Source organism: Scyliorhinus canicula, chromosome 15 (genome assembly GCF_902713615.1).
Source record: "Scyliorhinus canicula chromosome 15, sScyCan1.1, whole genome shotgun sequence".
Classification (NCBI taxonomy): domain Eukaryota; kingdom Metazoa; phylum Chordata; class Chondrichthyes; order Carcharhiniformes; family Scyliorhinidae; genus Scyliorhinus; species Scyliorhinus canicula.
The window spans coordinates 1,770,403-1,794,519 of NC_052160.1; the positions used below are offsets into that span (position 1 = coordinate 1,770,403).

Sequence of the window (24,117 nt, forward strand, 5' to 3'; positions counted from 1 at the left end):
TCAAAAGAAAAGCAGTCCCAACACAATTGCCCAAAAAACCCCACAAAAAACAAAGAAAAGATCAAACGGAAGATCCAACATCTAACAATCCATCCCCCATCAGTACAAATGTTAACTTTAACTCACTCAGCTCTGCAGCAGGCCCCAAATCAATGCAGAAGGCATTACAAACAACGTCCAAAAAAAACAAGAAACGTTTTTAACATGAGCGCTGCAGCAAAGTTCAAACACCTCAGTCCGCCACCAGCCCTTTCCTTCCAGCGAAGTCCATCGCTTCCTCGGGCGATTCAAAATAAAAATGTTGTTCCTCATACCTGACCTAAAGACGGGCCGGATACAGCAGTTCAAACTTCACTTTTTTCTTAAAAAGCGTCGACTTGATCTGATTGAATCCCGCTCTTCTCCTGGCCACCCCCGCACTCAGATCCTGATAGATCCACAGGATACTGTTGTCCCATTTACAACTCCGTGTCTGCCTGGCCCGTTGTAAACTACGCTCCTTGTCCAAGTACCTGTGGAATCTCACCACCATTGCCTCGGGGGGTCCCCTACTCGCAGCTTCCTCGCGAGCGCTCTGTGAGCCCTCTCCACCTCCAAGGGTCGAGATAATGCCTCATCCCACAGTAACGTCTCAAACATGCCCGCTATGTATGCCCCAGCATCCCCTCCTTCGGACCCCTCCGGGAGACCGACGATTCTCAAGTTCTGCCGGCGGGACGTATTCTCTAGACCCTCCACCTTCTCCAGGAGCCTTTTCTGCTGGTCTCTCAGCATCCCCACCTCCAACCCCACCGCAGTTTGATGTTCCTCCTGCTCAGCCAGCGTCTTCTCTACTTTTTGGATCTGGGCATCCAATCTAATTTCCAGCCGCATAATTGATTCTTTAATCGGGTTCAAGCATTCCTGCTTCTGTTTGGCGAAGCCCTCCTGATTAAACTGCATCAGCTGTCTGTTGACCGCTGGGTCGTCAAGCCAGGACTCCGGTCATCCGCCATGCTGTCTCCCACTGCAGCTTCAGCCCAAGCCTTCTCTCTTTGTTTATTTCTTCCTTTGCGAGCACTTCTAGTCCGCTTCTCGATGCACCAATGTAGGAATCCACTCCACAGTTGCCTCCACCATCAATTTACCGAATCAAGTCCAACAAAAAATCAGGGGCAAAGGTCCAAAGGTCCGACCCGAGCGGGAGCCACCAAATGTGCGACCTACTCCTTCATTGCCACCACCAGAAGTTTTTGTCTGAAATCTTTTACATATCCTGGAGCTCCTATGTAGTGTTGATGGGATGGCTTTAGTTTGTGATGTGGTTTCCGACTGGGCCTCCAATAAGGTACCAGAGAGTGAAAACCATCGTGAGCCTGGGCCAGAGGAGGCACCTTAGCTACCACCTGAGTGTTCTGGCCCAGCGTGCTACCTGGCACCAGAACTGGCGCTGGCAGGGCACCAGACAGTTTGCCATCCCAGAAGAGGAAAGTGGAGTTTGAAACAAAAGAGAAAATGCTGGAAAATCTCAGCAGGTCTGGCAGCGTCTGAAGGGAGAGAAAAGAGCCAAAGTTTTGAGTCCGATGACTCTTTGTCAAAGCTAACAGACAGAGAAAGTGGAGTTTGCACGTTCTCCCCGTGTCTGTGTGGGTTCCCTCCTATTTCTATACTCACTTCATGTGGCACCAGGTGTAATCCAGAGATTACAAACTTTGATGTCCTGCTTTTCAATCTGCTACCAACTCCCAAATTTCCAGTTTCAGGACCTCATCCCTCTTTCTACCCATGTCGTTGGTAACAGTGTGAACCATGACCTCTGACTGTTCACCCTCCCCCTCCAGAATGCCCTGCAGCTGTTCAATGACATCCCTGACCCTGGCACCACGGAGGCAACACACCACCCTGGAGTCACGTCTGCACCCCTCACTATTGAGTGTCCGACCACTGTTACTCTTCACTCTTGGGCCGTGGGCGTCGCAGGCTGTGCCAACTTTTGCTGCCCATCCCTAATTGCCCTTGAGGGGTAGTTTAGAGTCAACCACATTGCTGTGGGTCTGGAGTCACATGTAGGCCAGACCGGGTAAGGACGGCAGATTTCCTTCCCCAAAGGACATTAGTGAACCAGATGGGTTTTTACCAGAATTGACAATGGTTTCATGGTCATCATTAGACTTTTAATTCCAGATTCTTATTGAATTCTCATTTCACCGTCTGCAGTGACAGGATTTGAACCTGGGTCCCCAGAGCATTACTCTGGGTCTCTGGTTCACAGATCCAGTGACAATGCCACTACACCACCGCCTCTCCTGAACTGCACTTCCTTAAGCTGCAGGGTGACAATGTGTAAAATTGTGCTGCTCACATAACCCTCAGCCTCGCGGAGACTCCGCTGTTCCACCAGTCACCCTCCAAAACCCGGCTCGCAAGCTGGTCAAACCGGTGACAGTTCCTGCAAATGTGGCCACCCAGACTCACGGAACGGCTAGAAATTCCCACATTCTTCAGGCTGTGTAAAACACGGGATTGAGCTCCAGTTTAAAGACTCTTACCTTAAATTTATGTTAAATAGAAAATTATTCATGTTACTTATTTTAAAAAGCTAGAACAGGGTCACATGATGTGAGCGCGGGAGCGGCTGCATTTTCTGTGGTTCTGCTCACCTTTTGCTCCTTTTTTTCATCCTGATGCACAGCCTATAATTACTTGCTCCTGGTGTGTATGACCTGTGCTATGTTCCTGGAAGACTCTGGCTAGACTTTGGTGATTGATGCGACCATCAATTCACTCGAGACATGAGTAGAAGTAAACCTTGGCTTTAATCAACTTAGAACAGTGCCTGCCTGCAACTGAACCAATGCTGGGAACCGCCTGCAGGTCGACTGCTCTTTATCCCTCCCTTCAAGGGGAGGAGCCATGGGCGGAGCCCATACATGCCCCAACATGTTCCCCTATGGATAATGCCCATAGGAGAAGCCCACAAGGGCAACAGCATAGCACAGATACAAATACACTGGTGGATTATTAGTGTAATACATTCACCACAGTGATCCCAAAGAGAAAATGCTGGAAAATCTCTGCAGGTCTGGCAGCATCTGCAGCAAGAGAAAAGAGCTAACGTTTCGAGTCCAGATGACCCTTTGTCAAAGCTCGATAGCTCAGAGATCTATAGGTTTCCAGACAGTAAAGCGTGAAGGGATAATGCAGGAAAATGATGTTGGGGTTGGAAAGAATTCAAGCTCCCAATGTGGCACGAAGCGTACCCTTGGTGACTCACTTTGTGCCAGTTTTTCATCAGGTTTTGGGTGGGACACTGTTGTTAAATCCAAACAATGGCTTTTAATCATCAGGCGAGCACCTGAAATCTGTTTGCCTCAGTATCTGAATGGAACAATGAAACTAGCAAACTAGGAGCCGCCCAAACTGACAAAGAAGCATCTGTGAAGGTGCCAACCATTCAGAGAGTCTTCAACAGGCCCAGGTGGAGGTCAAGTGGAGACAGCGGAAGGAGCAAAATCCGAGCAGTTTTTCCCACCAGTAGCAGCATTGGGCTGTCCAATCACCTCAGGACCCAGAACCCTGGAGTAGAAGCAAATCATCCTGGGTCCCGAGGGACGGCCTAATGAGAAGAATACCATATTTAGACAGCAGATCAAGCTGCAGTTCCAATGCAATCTCTCTAAATACCCCATCGGAGCCTGACGAACACGACACCCAATCATGAGTTTCTGTCTCAGCTCAGTTTAATTCCCTGTCAGAAGCAATGAAGCTGCTTTGGAAGCAAGAAATAAATTGGATTTCGTAAATATAAAAAAATCCTGAAGATTGTCACAGAAATGATCATTCTTCCAATGTTTAATTCTGTATTTCAGTCAGACAGATATACTTCAGAAAGAAGCCAATTTTACGAACGATTTATATTTCACAATAGAGGACGAATGTTGATAATTTGACAATGGGAGTAATTTTGAGGCGGCAAATTAATTTCAACAGAAAGTATAGCTAATAATCAAATTCCAAACTTCCCTTCAATAACATCAATGTTTTCAGCCATCTTTCTCCTGGTACTATACTTTACAATGTTGACAATAGGCAATATTCCACAGTCAGCTCATTACCATAATTATTCACAGCTCTACTTTAGGGTAGCACGGTGGCACAGTGGTTAGCACTGCTACCTCACAGCGAAGAGACCCGGGTTTGATCCTGGCCTCAGGTGACTGTGTGGAGTCTGCACATTCTCCCCGTGTCTGCGTGGATTTCCTCCGGATGCTCCGGTTTCCTCCCACAGTCTAAAGATCCCCTGGTTTGGTGGTAATGGTAGAGTGGGGGATATGCTGGGCCATGAGGTTACAGATTCTGTTTGAATACAATTCTGCTGCTGCTGATGGCCCGCAGCACCTCATGGATACCCAGTCCTGAGTTGTTAGATCTGTTCAAAGTCTATCCCATTCAACATGGTGGTAGTGCCACACAACACGATGGAGGGTATCCTCAATGTGAAGACGGAACTTTTGGCAGAGTTGAAGGAGAGGAGAAGATGGGCAGGCACTAAAGAAAGTCCATGTGGTGGGGCCATATACAGTTAGGGAGTGCACTGGGCTCATTATAGCACAGAAGGAGACCATTCATTCCATCGAGTCCATGCTGGCTGTCTGTAGAGAAATGCAATCAGTCCCATTCCCTCACTCTATCTTCAGACATCCAATTTTCTTGTGAAGTCCTTCATCCCTTCGCAATGAGTGACCATTACCATTCATTGTGCAATAAAGGTCTTGCTCACCTCCCCGTTGCATCTCTTGCCCTCAAGTGTGTGTCCCCCCAGTCCTTGTAACATCAGTTAAGCGAAAAGGACCTGGACTGAAACATGATTTTCTCAACTTGCTCTCTCATTTTAAAAGCTTCATTCAACTTCAACCTCCTGTTACGGCCAACACACTAATTGAATCACCCAAACGAGATACCCCACCCCCCACCCACCTCACCCCTCCCCTACCCACTTCACCCCCCAACCCCCACCCACCTAACCCCCCACCCACCTCGCCCCCCACCCCCCCCACCCACCCACCTCACCCCCTCACCCCTCCCCTACCCACTTCACCCCCGACCCCCCGCCCACCTCACCCTCCCCTACCCACTTCACCCCCCCACCCCCCACCCACCTAACCCCCCACCCACCTCACCCCCCACCCCCCCCGCCCACCCACCTCACCCCCTCACCCCCCGCCCACCCACTTCACCCCACCCCCCACCCACCTAACCTCCACCCCCCACCCACCTCACCCCCCACCCCCACGCCCACCCACCTCACCCCTCCCCTACCCACTTCACCCCCACCCCCCACCCACCCACCTAAGGGACAGGGCGCCAGTTTAGTTTCCAGAATCAATGCCACGTGCTTAGAACTCGACCCGAACATGTGCTCATTGTTTTCTGAAACCCCCCCCCCCTCCCCCACAGCGCTCACACTCATCCTCCATTCCTGTGAAAAACCTATTCATCCTGGACCGAGTCAATGAGCCCTATAGACTATCTTAATCAGTATTAAAGCAAGCCTCAAACACGAGGACATGACCTCCGCAGAGCCTCACCCAACACCCCCTCCTCCAACACCAGCCCCATATCCTCCTCCCAATTAACCGTAACCCCTTCCAGCAATGCTGCCTTTTCAGCCATAATCCTTCCACAGATACCCGAGGTACCCCCCTCCTCCTCCTCCTCCTCCGACCCTCCCAGTGAAAGAACCCTCTCCATCAACGACGCTGGCAGCGCCACAGGAAAAGGACTATTTTGCAAATTTGTGACTTGCAGGTATCCGAACGAATCAGACCGTGAAATCCCAAATTTCTCCGAAAACTGCTCCAAACACACAAACCTCCAAGAGCAGATCCCCCATTCCTTCCGACCCCTTCTCTTCCCACCCCCCAAACGTGGCACCCAACATCCCAGCCTAAAACGTATGATTCCTGCAGATCAGAGTCAGGTTCGATATCCCCCCTCCCCCAAATTAAAATGTTGCCAAAGTTGTCTGCGTATTGTCTGCGTGGGGACAACAACCACATTTACCAAATATTTCACCAGTGAGAACGGGAGCGAGGCTGTCGTTTGTGCCCTCAACCCCGACATGGTTTCCACACCATCCAGACCTATGCGGCGTCCAGATCCTCAAACCATCCAACACCTTCTCCACATTCGACGCCCAGTAATAGCATGTCAGACTAGGCAATGCCTGGCCACCTGACTGTTGGTCTCTCTGAAGCACGGTAATCCCAATCCTCACCATTTTTCACACCCAAATAAAGGAAAAAAATCAATTTCTCAACTGCCCCAAAAAAGAAGAAAAAGTGGCAAAACACTGGAACAGAAATCTTGGTAAAATATTGACCTTGACCAACTAAACCCTTCCCGCCAAGGACCGAGGGAGACTCTGCAAATCGGTCCTGGATCTTCCCACCAAGTTTGTGTAGTTAAACGTACAGAGCCAGGCCCAGTCCTGATCTACCTGAGCCCCCAGATATCTGAATTGCAAACCCGCTAAGTGGAACGGCAACTGCCCCCAGATTGACCCCCCTCCCCGGGGGAGTAACCGGGACACACTCCCTTTTCTCCAGGTTCAATTTGTACCCTGAAAATGAGCCAATGCACCTCAGCAGCGCCATTCTGTTGCCCGTGGTGGGGATCAGGTCTGTCACGTACAGTGGAAGGTGGCCAGCGTAAGGGACAACCTCTGCTCCACCCCCTCTCCTCATTATCCTCCTCCGCCTATCTGCAGCCCTCAGGGAAATGGCCAAAAGTTCTATCGCCAACACAAAGAAGAGAGGGACATAGAACACCCCTGTCTCATTCTCCTGTTCAACTGAAAATACTCCAAGCTCAGATTGCAGATACAGGCCTTCGGAGCTTTATACAACAATTGGACCCACGGCACAAATTAAAACCCTATCCCAAACTTTGACAGTATCACAAACAAACATTCCCATCCTACCCAGTCAATGCCTTCTTGGCACCTAATGCAACAATGTCCTCCTGCTCCATCCCCTCCGACGGGGACAACCTCTTTGTCCGATAGCACCACTTTCACCGCTCGTCGTGACTTCACCCAGAGTGACCGGAGGGCCCTGTCCAGCTCGAGGAGAGGAATCTGGTTCTCCTCCCCCAGAAACCGGCCTCAGGCCCTCCACCCCCTCCGGCAACCCCACAATCCTGAGGTTCTGCCTCGTCGACCTATTCTCCAGGTCCTCGACCTTTGCCCTCAGGCCCTTCCACCATCAGCAATGAGACTAACTGGCGACTGTGTCCTTTTAAATTCGGCTGCCATTACCTCCGTCAGTTCATCCACCATCGAACTTGCCTCCGCTATCTTTGTTCCCAACGGACTCCATACCTTCCCAAACTGTGCTGAAGCGCTACCGCTCGTACCATTCTCCTCAGTATTCCTTTTTTGTGGTCTTTTACACCCTGTAAAGCATTATCAAAGGGACGGGGGGGGTCTGTCCACAAATTACCCCTGGAAACCGGGTGAAAAGGGACAAGAAACGAGGAGTCTGGTGGGAGCTATGTTGCGTGTGACCCCTTCCCACATACTGGCACTGGAGGTCCTTTCCCAAAACATTTTTAAACTTTATTTTTGTATATTTATGAGAATATTTATGCCTTTTTAGATGATCAGATCTATACTAGCTCCATGAGCCTATCAGGTGCACAGGCTCAGAATACTCAGAGCGAGTTAGTCATTTCCTCGCCAACACTAAACGCATTCAAATGGTCATTGCATAGGCATATGGACCATAAGGGAATAGTGTAGATGGGCTTTAGAGGGGTCTGACAGGTCGGCGCAACATAGAGGGCCGAAGGGCCTGTACTGCGCTGTAATGTTCTATGTTCTATGTTGACAAAACTCTCACGATCATCAGCCCATCTCTGATTGGGCGACTGCCACTTCCAGCAGCTTGGTTGGCTGATTTGAGAGCAAATATAAAATGTCTCAGTTTTAATGAAACACTGCTAACGTAGCGCAGTCTAGAATCCAGCAGCAGCATTTTAATACAGCAACAGTTAAATATTTGTGTTCATCAAAGACCAAACTGAGATTTGCAAAGGATTTAAAAACCAAAGTCATTTATTTCAGGCAACGGCTTGAGTTACTTGTTTTTTTTTACATGATGTTGAGTTCAAGGAATGGGCCACACAGGAAGCGTCAGAAACAAAAGATTTACTCACAGTAGAACAAAGACTCTGTGTACACTGGTCCCGGAAGGGGTATCTGTGGGGAATCCCTTTATCTATGAGGTCCCTGTGGTGGCCTCTTTAGTTTGGGGGTTCCTGTGGGGGTCCCTTTACTGAAGGGGTCTTTGTGGGGGTCCCTTTAGTTAGGCTTGCTTCATTTATCTCCCTTCATGAATGAGTAACTTTAAAGTGCTGAAACGACAACGTTTACAAGCATCAACCACTTCAAAGAAAGTTAAGTGCTGTCAATTTCAAGTTCAGCATCTCAATAGCACTCAAGTGTGAAGGGGGATGATAGGAATGCAATTGACTCTCTTTGAAGTGTTGATGTTTGTAAACATTGTGGTAACAGCTACTAATCCAGGAAGGGAGGTGAATGAAGCAAGGTTCACAGCTGTGTCTGTGGATGCTGTCAATTGCAGCCCACTGAGGGAAATTAATGAATGACTTGCAGCTCAACGATCTGAGGGGCTTTTCTCTGTCTGAGCCAGCAGGTGTATTGCCCAGGTGAGTGTTACAACAGTATTTTTATTTCACTGCCTCTGTCTTGATTTCTCTCTAGCTTCTATATAGGGGGGGGTTTGGGGTGGGGGGGGTTGGGGGGGGTTTGGGGTGGGGGGGTTGGGGTGGGGGGGTTTGGGGTGGGGGAGTTTGGGGTGGGGGGGGTGGGGGGGTTGGGGGGGTTGGGATGGGGGGGTTGGGGTGGGGGTTGGGGTGGGGGGCTGGGGTGGGGGGTTGGGATGGGGGGGTGGGGTGGGGGGTTTGGGGTGGGGGGGTTTGGGGTGGGGGGGGTTGGGGTGGGGGGTTGGGGTGGGGGGGTTGGGGTGGGGGGGTTTGGGGTGGGGGGGGGTTGGAGCAGGCATCAATCCTGTTTTACCCCTGGCGCCCAATTCTTCACCATATCGCTGTACCGGGGGCGGAGAATTCGTGGATCGTGGCTGGTGCAGCTTTCGCTCGCGCACGGATTATGCGGCGTGGCTGGGGGTCATTGACAGAGGCCCCCCAGCGATTCTCCGGGCAAAACTGGCCGAGTTCCCGACGGCGTGGTTCTAACCACATTTTGCCTGTCGGGAACATCGGGTGGAAGCTGTGGACTCAGGCGGGGTGAGGGGCGATCGAGCGTCACAGACCCGCGGGCACGCGCCATCTCGGGGAGCCTACCTCTTCGAGGTCATGCCACCTCCGCTGCAGGCCGCCGCCATGCGCATGCGCGGACTCCTGACTGGAAGTGCAGGGCCCCGTATCCGCAGCCAGACCTGCGAGGAGCACTCCGGGGTCCAGCCCCTTGCAGATGGGAGGATCATTCTGGACTTTTTCAAGGAAAGTCAAGAATGAAACATAGAATCATAGAATTTACAGCGCAGAATGAGGCCATTCGGCCCATCAAGTCTGCACCGGCTCTTGGAAAGAGCACCCTACCCAAGCCCACACCTCCACCCTAGCCCTGTGACCCAGCAACACCACCCAATCTTTTTGGACACTAAGGGCAATTTATCATGGCCAATCCACCCAACCTGTACGTCTTTGGACTGTGGGAGGAAACCGGAGCACCCGGAGGAAACCCACGCAGACACGGGGAGAACGTGCAGACTCCGCACAGACAGTGACCCAAGTCGGTAATTGAACCTGGGTCCCTGGCGCTGTGAATCAGCTGTGCTAACCACTGTGCTACCATGCTGCCCACAAACGGCAGCGTTTTTACCCTGGCGTAGGGATATATCCCTTTTGGAGAATCCGGCCCTATATGTTGAAAACCTTTGGACGGAAGCCGTGTTTGGCGATTGGGTGGAGAATGGGCTCCGACACCGAAATCGGGGCTGGATGGCGGTGTGTGCCATTGCAACGGCATTGCCGCATCATCGGCCAGCCCTCCCGCGATGCTCCGCCCCCGATGGGCCGAGTTGCCGACGGCACTGGACACATGTGGTCTCAGCCGTTTGGGAACCTGGCGTGGATGCTGCGGACCGTGTCCAGCAGCGCCACAGTTGGCCAGAATCCATGCTGCTGGCCGGTGGGCTTCTGCGAGGACTGGGAGGACTGGTGGAGGGTGGCCAGGGGGTGGGCTGTGAGGTCACGGATGGCGGGTCGGGTCCACGCAAGGCTGGCACCATGTTGTACGTCGCGACAGCTGCAGGTGGTCAGCCGTGCGCATGTAAGGCCCAGGGCGCGGCCATTCTCCAGCACTTTTCAGTGCGGGAGGAGTGAGTTTCACCCAGTGCTGGTACTCGCTCCTCACCTGTCCCAGAATCGGTGAGGGTTTCATGCAGATTATATGGTCGTAAAAGACCACACATGCTCCACTGGCACCGGCACTTAGCCGCTGAAACGGAGAATGCCGCCCAAATTCCTTATTGCTATTTATTTTTAAAATGGATCTTTTTCTGTTGAACAAAGAAAATTAAGATGGCTGCCACAAGTCACCTGACCATGGAGTCGGCCCTCTGTCTGGGAGCTATCCCCAGGAATTTGGACAAAATAATTATTTTTCTCTATTTCTGGAATGTCGCCTTGAGAGCTGCTAACAGACTCATATCACACCTGGACCTGGTCAGACCAACATCAAAGAGAGCTACAGTGATGTAATTTGCATTTGATAAGCCAACCTTATTGGTGGAGTCAGTGAGTCTGTTGGGACAATAGCTCCCCAAATCCCAGAAGGTGAGCTGGTATCGTTTTCAATAACTACTGGTTGAGACGATATCAACCCTGGAATTAAAGCCAATTGAAGACACTGGATAAACATCCTTTCTGAAGTCATTGCGGAGAGGGAAGGTCACATGACTCAAGCCTCTGGCCTTTTGGACATTTTAACAGACAGCCAGACAGAACTCCAGCAGCCGGCCTGGATAAGCAGTTGCAACTCCACAAAGTCTGTTTGGTTCTATACATCTCTGATTAATGACTGCCAACTAGTTTAAACATGGAAAAGCCCACCGTGGAACAGAGTCATTCATTTCAAGGATTTTCAGACCATTGAACCAGTCAGAAACATATGGGACCAGAACTGCCAGTGCAAAGGGAACACCCCAGGACCCTGACTTTGCACTCTGGAACTCACATGGTCTCATTTTAATTTTCCTGTGGTCTTTATGCGGCAAAACTCCTGTTCCCTATCCCTATTTTATTGTGTGAATGTGCGGAATGGGAAGTGGCGAACACTCCTTATTTCTAGGTTTTGAATGTGTAAAATAAACTAACCCTCTAAGTTAATCCTAACTGGGGGGTGTTGTGTATTATCAGTGAAATTGGATCATACAGAAAATGGAGGGATGGGGAAACACTCTGCCACTATTCTTCTCAAAACACCTTCTAATTCCAGACAGTAAGAGGAAATCAATGAGTTTGAACTTTCACTTTCCTGCCTGTAACACGAGCAATCATCATCTAAACAGAATGGTCGCCAAAAGAAACAGTCAGCCAGAACATCAAGAATCTTAAAAATGTAAAAAGATTTTACGGCAATTTGATATCCTTGTGGCATTTTAACTGCAGCTTAATCTTCATTCATGACATTGATGGAACTTTTATTTTGAAATGAAAAATGAAAATTGTTTATTGTCACGAGTAGGCTTCAATTAAGTTACTGTGAAAAGCCCCTAGTCGCCACATTCCGGTGCCTGTTCGGGGAGGATGGTACGGGAATCGAACCGTGCTGCTGGCGTGCCTCGGTCTGCTTTCAAAGCCAGCCATTTAGCCCACTGTGCTAAACCTTTTTTAAAGGTTGAAGACATTTCTGGCAGTCCTATTATTTTGAAAGAAAGGGAATATAGTCTTTGCCATTATGATGGTCCCCAGAGTTCAAGGGGATTTCACAATTAATCAAGTCCTCTACGACATTAACAGCTGGAGGTTTCAGTTGAGGTTGGTGAAATCTGGCCGGGAATTTCCGGTTCCCCCAGCCCGGTATTTCTCGGAGGCGTACCATTCGCTGGCGGTGGGATTCTCTCTTCCCGTTGCTTGTCCCATTGAAGCCGCTGCCTGGAAATCCACGGGCGGAGATGCGCTGCCAGCGGGAAAAGTGAATTCCAACAGCTGGAGAATCCCGGCCATGATGGTAGAACCGGCAAAGTGAAGTGGAAAATGGGACAGTGGCGAGGTTTGGGAGTGACAGTAATGTCTATTTCCGTTCTACTGTCTGCGTTAGAGAAGGGAGAACCCAGTGGTACAAAATATTAAAATGTAACTGTCAGGTTAAGCCATCAGAATGTGTCCCTGTTTACAGAATGTCATTGGAATCTGAAAACATCATCAAAATGTAACGCAAATATGGATTTACTGCATCTCTTCAGCAGTAACTGTGGGGAAGGGAACAGTTAATGGTGCATGTAGGTCACGCATGGCAGAATGGGACAGGGTGATAGGTCACGTGGTCCTTTAATATAAAATTGATATTATTTTTAAGTGTAGTGCTACTATGTGGCCAGCACGGTGGCACAGTGGTTAGCACTGCTGCGTCACAGCAGCAAGGTCCTGGGTTCAATTCCCGCCTCGGGTGACTGTCCATGCCGAGTCTGCACGTTCTCCCGTGGGTTTCCTCCGGGTGCTCCGGTTTCCTCCCACAGTCCAAAGATGTGCAGGTTAGGTGGATTGGCCATGCTAAGTTGCCCTTTGGTGTATGGTGATGTGCAGGTTAGGTGGGGTTATGAGGTTATGGGGATAGGGCAGGGGAGTGGGCCTAGGTATGGTGCTCTTTCAGAGGGTTGGTGCAGACTCGATGGGCCGAATGTCCTCCTTCTGCACTGTAGAAATTCTCTGATTCTCTGATTCTATATCACAAGATCAAGGTTCCAATGTTTAGCATATAGGGGCTGTTTAGCACACGGCTAAATCGCTGGTTTACCAAGCCAGCAGCACGGTTCGATTTCCATACCAGCCTCCCTGAACAGGTGCCAGAATGTGGTGACTAGGGGCTTTTCACAGCAACTTCATTTGAAGCCTACTTGCGACAATAAGTGATTTTCATTTCATTCAATGAAATTCACGAACCATATGAGCTTTGATGTTGTGACACAATTCATTTAAACTCTTCAATTAATTATAGCCTTGTAATAAAATTCCACTCTTCCAAGATATTATTTATCTTTATTTTGATCTTTAGTCTCCAGCATCACAGATGTCAGTCTTTAGCCAATTTGATTCACCCCACGCGATATCAAGAAACAGCTGAAGGCACTGGAAAAAGCTCTGGGTCCTGACAATATTCCAGCAAAAGACGTGTGCTCCAGAACCTGCCGTACCCCTAGCCAAGCTGTCCCAGTACAGCTACAACACTGGCATCTACCCAGCAATGTGGAAAATTGCCCAAGTGTGTCCTGTACACAAGAAACAGGACAAATCCAACCCAGCCAATTACCGCCCTATCAGTCTACTCTCCATCATCAGCAAAGTGATGGAAGGAGTCATCAACAGTGTTATCAAGCGGCACTTACTCAGCAATAACCTGCTCACGGACACTCAGTTTGGGTTTCGCCAGGTCACTCAGCTCCTGACCTCATTACAGCCTTGGTTCAAACATGGACAATAGAGCTGAATGCCAGAAGTGAGGTGAGAGTGACTGCCCTTTGACATCAAGGCAGCATTTGACCGAGTGTGGCATCAAGGAGCCCTAGCAAAACAGGAGTCAATGGGAATCAGGGGGGGAACTGGTTGGAGTCATACCCAGCACAAAGGAAGATGATTGTGGTTAAAAGCAAATTACTGCGGATTCTAGAATCTGAAACCAAAGAGAAAATGCTGGAAAATCTCAACAGGTCTGGCAGCATCAGTACGGAGAGAAAAGAGCTAACGTTTCAAGTCCAGATGACCCTTTGTCAAAGCTAAAAGACTTTGAAAGTGGTTGAAGGTTGATCATCTCAGATCCAGGATATCACAGCAGGAGTTGCCCAAGGGAGTGTCCTAGGCCCCACCAGCTTCAGCTGCTTCATCAATGACCTTCCTTCCATCATAAGGTCAGGAGTTGGAATATTTGCGGATGACTGCACAATGTTCAGCACCATTCACAACTCCTCAGATAACAAAGCAGTCCCTGTCCAAATGCAGCAAGATCTGGACAATTTCCAGGCTTCGGCTGACAAGAGGCAAGTTATATTTGCGCCACACAAGTGCCAGGCAATGACCGAGTGAATCTAACCATCGCCCCTTGACATTCAATGGCATTACCATTGCTGAATCCCCCACAATCAACATCCTGGGGGTTACCATTGACCAGAACTGAACTGGACTAGCCGCATAAATACTGTGGCTACCAGAACAGGTCAAAGGCTGCGAATTCTGCGGTGAGTAACTCACATCCTACCTGCCACTATCTCCAGGGTCCAAGTCAGGAGTGTGATGGAATGCTCTCCACTTGCCTGGAAGAATGCAGCTCCAACAACACTCAAGAAGCTCAACACCACCCAGAACAATACTGCCTATTTGATAGGCAGCGCATCCAACACCTTCACATTTACACCCTCAACCAATGATGCTCTATGTGTAGCACAGTGGTTAGCACTGCTGCCTCACAACACCAGGGATCTGGGTTCAATTCCAACTTGGCTGACTGCCTGTATGGAGTTGGCATGTTCCCAGGATGCTCCGGTTTCCTCCGACAGTCCAAAGAGATGCAGGTTCGGTGGATCAGTCATGATCAATGCGCAGGGTTACAGGGATAGTAAGCCTGGATTATAGCTGGGGAGTGGGCCTAGGTCGAGTGCTCTGTAAGAGGATCAGTGCAGACCGGATAGACCAAAAGGTCTCCTGCACTGTAGGGATTCCATGTACAATGGCAGCCGTGTACACCATCTAAACGATGCACTGCAGCAACTCACCAAGGCTCCTTCGACCGCACCTTCCAAACCGGCAATCCCTCCCATCTGGGAGAGAACATAGAACATAGAACATTACAGCGCAGTACAGGCCCTTCGGCCCTCGATGTTGGGCCGACCTGTCAAACCCCTCTAAAGCCCATCTACACTATTCCCTTATCATCCATATATCTATCCAATGACCATTTAAATGCCCTTAGTGTTGGCGAGTCCACTACTGTTGTAGGCAGGGCATTCCACGCCCTTACTACTCTCTGAGTAAAGAACCTACCTCTGGCATCTGTCCTATATCTATCTCCCCTCGTGCTAGACATCACCATCCGAGGAAAAAGGCTCTCACTGTCCACCCTATTTAATCCTCTGATCATCTTGTATGCCTCAATTAAGTCACCTCTTAACCTTCTTCTCTCTAATGAAAACAGCGTCAAGTTCCTCAGCCTTTCCTCATAAGATTTTCCCTCCATACCAGGCAACATCCTGGTAAATCTCCTCTGCACCCTTTCCAAAGCTTCCACGTCCTTCCTATAATGCGGCGACCAGAACTGCACGCAATACTCCAAATGCGGCCGCATCAGAGTTTTGTACAACTGCAACATGACCACATGGCTCCGAAACTCAATCCCTCTACCAATAAAAGCTAACACACCGTACGCCTTCTTAACAACCCTATCAACCTGGGTGTCAACTTTCAGGGATCTATGTAAATGGATGGTAGCATCACGGTAGCATGGTGGTTAGCATCAATGCTTCACAGCTCCAGAGTCCCAGGTTCGATTCCCGGCTGGGTCACTGTCTGTGTGGAGTCTGCACGTCCTCCCCGTGTGTGCGTGGGTTTCCTCCGGGTGCTCCGGTTTCCTCCCACAGTCCAAAGATGTGCGGGTTAGGTGGATTGGCCATGCTAAATTGCCCGTAGTGTAAGGTTAATGGGGGGATTGTTGGGTTACGGGTATACGGGTTACGTGGGTTTAAGTAGGGTGATCATTGCTCGGCACAACATCGAGGGCCGAAGGGCCTGTTCTGTGCTGTACTGTTCTATGTTCTATGTTCTATGATACCGAGATCTCTCTGCTCATCCACACTACCAAGAATCTTACCATTGGCCCAGTACTCTGTCTTCCTGTTATTCCTTCCAAAATGAATCACCTCACACTTTTCTGCATTAAACTCCATTTGCCACCTGTCAGCCCAGCTCTGCAGCTTATCTATGTCCCTCTGTAACTTGTAACATCCTTCCGCACTGTCCACAACTCCACCGACTTTAGTGTCATCTGCAAATTTACTCACCCATCCTTCTACACCCTCCCCCAGGTCATTTATAAAAATGACAAATAGCAGTGGCCTCAAAACAGATCCTTGTGGTACACCACTATTAACTGAACTTCAGGCTGAACATTTCCCATCAACCACCACCCTTTGTCTTCTTCCAGCTAGCCAATTTCTGACCCAAACTGCTAAATCACCCTGAATCCCATGCCTCCGTATTTTCTGCAATAGCCTACCGTGGGGAACCTTATCAAACACTTTACTGAAATCCATATACACCACATCAACTGCTTTACCCTCATCCACCTGTTTGGTCACCTTCTCAAAGAACTCAATAAGGTTTGTAAGGCACGACCTACCCTTCACAAAACCGTGTTGACTATCGCTAATAAAATTATATCTTTCCAGATGATTATACATCCTATCACTTATAAACCTTTGCAATACTTTTCCCACAACAGAAGTAAGGCTCACTGGTCTATAGTTACCGGGGTTGTCTCTACTCCCCTTCTTGTACAAGGGGACATTTGCTATCCTCCAGTCTTCCGGCACTATTCCTGTCGACAATGATGACATAAAGATTAAAGCCAAAGGCTCAGCAATCTCCTCCCTGGCTTCCCAGAGAATCCTAGGATAAATCCCATCCAACCAAGGGGAGTTATCTATTTTCACACTTAAAGGACAGTAGATACAATGGGGACCCCACAAACTGCAAGTTCCCCTCCAAGATACTCCTCATCCTGGAAATATATCGCTGTTCCTTCACTGTCCAGGGTCAAACTCCTGGTCTGCCCACCCTACCCTACACCACGTGGACTGCTACAGCTCACCACCACCTTCTCCAGCACAATTAGGGATGGGCCATAAATGCTTGGTGAGCCAGGGAGGCCAATCTCATTGTAAATCCCAGCTTTCTCTTGTTCAGAATGAATCGGGAGAACATATCAGAGCCTCCTGTGTGATGGGAATGGGCCAGGTGGGTTTGCAAAATTAGGGGGATAAATTTCCTTTCCCAATCTGATTTGATTGTATCAGCATCATCGGCCAATATCAGCAATCCATCCACGCCATTCTGAATGTATGGTTAACAGTACATTACTGACCAAATAAACTATTTCTCTGTGATGATGATTGAGGGATAAATAGTGACCAGGCTCTTGGTTTAATATCTCATTTAAAAGCACTCCCTCAGTACTGACCCTCTGACAGTGCAGCACTCCCTCAGTACTGACCCTCTGACAGTGCAGCACTCCCTCAGTACTGACCCTCTGACAGTGCGGCACTCCCTCAGTACTGACCCTCTGACAGTGCAGCACTCCCTCAGCACTGACCCTCTGGCACTGCGTCACTCCCTCAGTACTGACCCTCTGGCACTGCGTCACTCCCTCAGTACTAACCCTCCGACAGTGCAGCGCTCCCTCAGTACTGACCCTCTGACAGTGCGGCACTCCCTCAGTACTGACCCTCTGACAGTGCGGCACTCCCTCAGTACTGACCCTCTGACAGTGCAGCGCTCCCTCAATAATGACCCTCTGACAGTGCGGCACTCCCTCAGTACTGACCCTCTGACAGTGCGGCACTCCCCAGTACTGACCCTCTGACAGTGCAGCACTCCCTCAGTACTGACTCTCTGACAGTGCGGCGCTCCCTTAGTACTGACCCTCTGAAAGTGCAGCGCTCCCTCAATACTGACCCTCTGACAGTTCGGCACTCCCTCAGTACTGACCCTCTGACAGTGCGGCGCTCCCTCAATACTGACCCTCTGATAGTTCGGCACTCCCTCAGTACTGACCCTCTGACAGTGCGGCACTCCCTCAGTACTGACCCTCTGACAGTGCGGCGCTCCCTCAGCACTGACCCTCTGACAGTGCGGCGCTCCCTCAGTACTGACCCTCTGACAGTGCAGCGCTCCCTCAGTACTGACCCTCTGACAGTGCGGCACTCCCTCAGTACTGACCCTCTGACAGTGCAGCACTCCCTCAGTACTGACCCACTGACAGTGCAGCACTCCCTCAGTACTGACCCACTGACAGTGCAGCGCTCCCTCAGTACTGACCCTCTGACAGTGCAGCACTCCCTCAGTACTGACCCTCTGACAGTGCAGCACTCCCTCAGTACTGACCCTCTGACAGTGCGGCACTCCCTCAGTACTGACCCTCTGACAGTGCGGCACTCCCCCAGTACTGACCCTCTGACAGTGCAGCACTCCCTCAGTACTGACTCTCTGACAGTGCGGCACTCCCTCAGTACTGACCCTCTGACAGTGCGGCACTCCCTCAGTACTAACCCACCCACAGTGCGGCACTCACTCAGTACTGATCCTCTGACAGTGCGGCACTCCCTCAGCACTGACCCTCTGACAGTGCGGCACTCCCTCAGTACTGACCCTCTGACAGTACAGCACTCCGTCAATACTGACCCTCTGACAGTGCAGCTCTCCCTCAGTACTGACCCTCTGACAGTGCAGCACTCCCTCAGTACTGACCCTCTGGCACTGCGTCACTCCCTCAGTACTGACCCTCTGACAGTGCAGCACTCCCTCAGTACTGACCCTCTGACAGTGCGGCACTCCCTCAGTACTGACCATCTGACAGTGCAGCACTCCCTCAGTACTGACCCTCTGGCACTGCGTCACTCCCTCAGTACTGACCCTCTGACAGTGCGGCACTCCCTCAGTACTGACCCTCTGACAGTGCGGCACTCCCTCAGTACTGACCGTCTGACAGTGCGGCACTCCCTCAGTACTGACCCTCTGACAGTGCAGCGCTCCCTCAATAATGACCCTCTGACAGTGCGGCACTCCCTCAGTACTGACCCTCTGACAGTGCGGCACTCCCCCAGTACTGACCCTCTGACAGTGCAGCACTCCCTCAGTACTGACCCTCTGACAGTGCGGCGCTCCCTCAGTACTGACGCTCTGAAAGTGCAGCGCTCCCTCAATACTGACCATCTGATAGTTCGGCACTCCCTCAGTACTGACCCTCTGACAGTGCGGCGCTCCCTCAATACTGACCCTCTGATAGTTCGGCACTCCCTCAGTACTGACCCTCTGACAGTGCAGCACTCCCTCAGTACTGACCCTCTGACAGTGCGGCGCTCCCTCAGTACTGACCCTCTGACAGTGCAGCGCTCCCTCAGTACTGACCCTCTGACAGTGCGGCGCTCCCTCAGTACTGACCCTCTGACAGTGCAGCGCTCCCTCAGTACTGACCCTCTGACAGTGCAGCACTCCCTCAGTACTGACCCTCTGACAGTGCAGCACTCCCTCAGTACTGACCCTCTGACAGTGCGGCACTCCCTCAGTACTGACCCTCTGACAGTGCGGCACTCCCCCAGTACTGACCCTCTGACAGTGCAGCACTCCCTCAGTACTGACCCTCTGACAGTGCGGCACTCACTCAGTACTGATCCTCTGACAGTGCGGCACTCCCTCAGCACTGACCCTCTGACAGTGCGGCACTCCCTCAGTACTGACCCTCTGACAGTACAGCACTCCGTCAATACTGACCCTCTGACAGTGCAGCTCTCCCTCAATACTGACCCTCTGACAGTGCAGCACTCCCCCAGTACTGACCCTCTGACAGTGCAGCACTCCCTCAGTACTGACCCTCTGACAGTACAGCACTCCCTCAATACTGACCCTCTGACAGTGCAGCTCTCCCTCAGTACTGACCCTCTGACAGTGCGGCACTCCCTCTATACTGACCCTCTGACAGTGCGGCACTCCCTCAGTACTTACCCTCTGACAGTGCGGCACTCCCTCAGTACTGACCCTCTGACAGTGTAGCACTCCCTCAGTACTGACCCTCTGACAGTGCAGCACTCCCCCAGTACTGACCCTCTGACTGTGCGGCTCCCTCAGTACTGACCCTCTGACAGTGCAGCACTCCCTCAGTACTGACCCTCTGACAGTGCAGCACTCCCTCAGTACTGACCCTCTGACAGTGCAGCACTCCCTCAGTACTGACCCTCTGACAGTGCTGCACTCCCTCAGTACTGACCCTCTGACAGTGCAGCGCTCCCTCAGTACTGACCCTCTGTCACAGCGGCACTCCCCCAGTACTGACCCTCTGACAGTGCAGCACTCCCTCAGTACTGACCCTCTGACAGTGCAGCACTCCCTCAGTACCGACCCCTCTGACAGTGCGGCACTCCCTCAGCACTGACCCTCTGACAGTGCGGCACTCCCTCAGTACTGACCCCTCTGACAGTGCGGCACTCCCTCAGTACTGACCCTCTGACAGTGAGGCACTCCCTCAGTACTGACCCTCTGACAGTGCGGCACTCCCTCAGTACTGACCCTCTGACAGTTCGGCACTCCCTCAGTACTGACCCTCTGACAGTGTAGCACTCCCTCAGTACTGACCCTCTGACAGTACAGCACTCCGTCAATACTGACCCTCTGACAGTGCAGCTCTCCCTCAATACTGACCCTCTGACAGTGCAGCACTCCCCCAGTACTGACCCTCTGACAGTGCAGCACTCCCTCAGTACTGACCCTCTGACAGTACAGCACTCCCTCAATACTGACCCTCTGACAGTGCAGCTCTCCCTCAGTACTGACCCTCTGACAGTGCGGCACTCCCTCTATACTGACCCTCTGACAGTGCGGCACTCCCTCAGTACTTACCCTCTGACAGTGCGGCACTCCCTCAGTACTGACCCTCTGACAGTGTAGCACTCCCTCAGTACTGACCCTCTGACAGTGCAGCACTCCCCCAGTACTGACCCTCTGACTGTGCGGCTCCCTCAGTACTGACCCTCTGACAGTGCAGCACTCCCTCAGTACTGACCCTCTGACAGTGCAGCACTCCCTCAGTACTGACCCTCTGACAGTGCAGCACTCCCTCAGTACTGACCCTCTGACAGTGCTGCACTCCCTCAGTACTGACCCTCTGACAGTGCAGCGCTCCCTCAGTACTGACCCTCTGTCACAGCGGCACTCCCCCAGTACTGACCCTCTGACAGTGCAGCACTCCCTCAGTACTGACCCTCTGACAGTGCAGCACTCCCTCAGTACCGACCCCTCTGACAGTGCGGCACTCCCTCAGCACTGACCCTCTGACAGTGCGGCACTCCCTCAGTACTGACCCCTCTGACAGTGCGGCACTCCCTCAGTACTGACCCTCTGACAGTGAGGCACTCCCTCAGTACTGACCCTCTGACAGTGCGGCACTCCCTCAGTACTGACCCTCTGACAGTTCGGCACTCCCTCAGTACTGACCCTCTGACAGTGTAGCACTCCCTCAGTACTGACCCTCTGACAGTGCAGCACTCCCCCAGTACTGACCCTCTGACAGTGCGGCACTCCCTCAGTACTGACCCTCTGACAGTGCGGCTCCCTCAGTACTGACCCTCTGACAGTGCAGCACTCCCTCAGTACTGACCTTTTGACAGTGCGGCACTCCCTCGGTACTGACCCTCTGGCAGTGCAGCGCTCCCTCAGTAGTGACCCTCTGACAGTGCAGCACTCCCTCAGTACTGACCCTCTGACAGTGCAGCACTCCCTCAGTACTGACCCCTCTGACAGTGCAGCACTCCCTCAGCACTGACCCTCTGACAGTGCGGCACTCCCTCAGTACTGACCCCTCTGACAGTGCGGCACTCCCTCAGTACTGACCCTCTGACAGTGAGGCACTCCCTCAGTACTGACCCTCTGACAGTGCGGCACTCCCTCAGTACTGACCCTCTGACAGTGCAGCACTCCCTCAGTACTGACCCTCTGACAGTGCGGCACTCCCTCACCACTGACCCTCTGACAGTGCAGCACTCCCTCAGCACTGACCCTCTGTCACAGCGGCACTCCCCCAGTACTGACCCCCTGATAGGCTGTTTCTGGCTCCAGCCCCCGTTGTTATCTTGCTACACACAAGCTGGACTCTATTAATGGATTTCAACCGATAATGATTCAGCGAAGTGTAGGAAAGTTTTAATTGTGAAATAAGCACTTTGCTATCACAGATAGAGACAAACCAGATGGAGCATAGTTCAAGCTTATTTTTCGTACTCTGTTTTTACTTTCCCAGACTGTGGTGTTAGGTTTTGAAGATGTCATAATAAGGTTCTATTGGTTGATATTTCCATGGTATATTCATGGAAATAAGGATGTGAATACTTCATAATAAATTTACTTTGGCAACTATTGTACCACATCAATATTTGTGGGATTACTTTGTTTGTTTAAAATTTGGCTTCAAGGTGTTTTTAATTGGCAAAGCTGCTTTACAATATGGGAGCTATGAGTAATCACTGGTTAGAACTCCGCCTGCTCCTTATGTATTTGACTGGCAGAATAATCAACACTGAAACTGATATAAAATCGACTCCAGTTTTTTGCCCTGTAAGTGAAGTCACATTTTTCATCGACACTCTGGGCAGGTTGTAGCAGTTTGAGGAAAATGCTTTGAAGTGGTTTGTGGTCAGGCTTCAATGTCACTCCCAAGCACTATTCATGTTGGCTCCAGCCTTTTAATTCAATCCATTGCAATCTCAGTTTTGCCACTGCAGTAGCACAGTGGTTAGCACTGTTGCTTCAAAGCGCCAGGGTCCCAGGTTCGATTCCCGGCTGGGTCACTGTCTGTGCGGAGTCTGCACGTCCTCCCCGTGTCGGCGTGGGTTTCCTCCGGGTGCTCCAATTTACTACCACAAGTCCTGAAAGACGTGCTTGTTAAGTAATTTGGACATTCTGAATTCTCCCTCTGTGTACCCGAACAGGCGCCAAAATGTGGTGACTAGGGGCTTTTCACAGTAACGTCATTGCAGTGGGGCGAGCAGAGCGGTCGCACAGAGAGGGGCTCCCGCAGGGCAACGAGGTCGGGGCCTTTTTCTCCGCAGCGGGAAGAGCAGGGAAGGGGAAGATACAAACCCTCCCCCCCCCGGCGAAATTGGTGGCTGGGGAACCTCGGTGGAGGAGCGATCCGGCGGCGGCAGGTCCACCCCCCCCGCCACGGCGCCAGAGCGCAGGCCAGGAGCGGAGTGGCAGCGGCCCGGACCGAAGCAGGGCCGAGCCTGCGGAGTGGAGGGAACGGAGGAGCGACCAGCGACCCAACCCCCCCACCCCCCCCCCCAGCCCCCAGCCCCCCCCCCCCCACTGGGAGAGCGCGGGGTGCAATGCCCCTCCCCCCCCCCCCCCCCAACCGGCAGCAACCACCACGAGGCAGGAACAAAGGGACTCCGGACCGGAAGCCTCTCTCTCTGTCTCTCTCTCTACCCTGGGTCAGTGAGGGGAAAGGAAGAAAAAAAGAACTTTTACAAAAACAAAACTCTGAAAAGAAAACTGTTAAAGAGAGGGGGGGGATATATTATTTCTGCAATCTCTTTTCGCACCCAAAGCAAGCCTACCTGAGAGGAGTTCTATAAAAGAGAAAAAATAAAGTGGTAAAGGAGAGAAGGGAGGAGGGAAGAAAAAGGGAAGAAACAAAAAAAAATAGGGGACGGAAAAGGGGGGAAAAGAAAAACAAGGAGAGAAGAAAAGATGAAAGGGAAGGGGGAGAAAAAATGCCAAAAGGGAGCCAAGGGAGAGGGAGACGGGGCACCAGAGGCAGACGGGACAAGGGGCGAGCCAGCTCAGGCGAGCGAATCAGCGCACGAAGCGGTGGAACAGAAGTATCGCCGCATCAAATAGAGCCGGACAGACAGGTGCCCTCCCCCCCGGGGCTAGAGGGGGGCTGGAATTGGATGGCAGCCTTTCCCGAGGTGCTGAGGGAGCAGCTGCAGGTAACAAGGCAGAGGGGAAAGCAGACGCAGAGGCTGCAGTACAGGCAGCAGTGGCCAGGGCCATGTCAGGGGTGCAGCAGGCCCTGACCAGATTGGAGGAGAACTGGATGCCCAAGGGGAGAAACTGGAA

At 51.5% G+C, this 24,117-nt stretch overlaps 1 protein-coding gene across 1 annotated transcript in view; it reads left to right on the plus strand.

The window, feature by feature from the left end:
* Positions 1-11,986: 11,986 nt before the first annotated feature.
* Positions 11,987-24,117, plus strand: part of syt17 (synaptotagmin XVII) — a 96,554-nt gene continuing 84,423 nt past the window's right edge. Inside the window, exon 1 of the mRNA XM_038820855.1 lies at positions 11,987-12,063. Coding sequence (XP_038676783.1) covers positions 11,987-12,063 — 77 coding nt within the window. The remainder of the gene's footprint in view (positions 12,064-24,117) is intronic.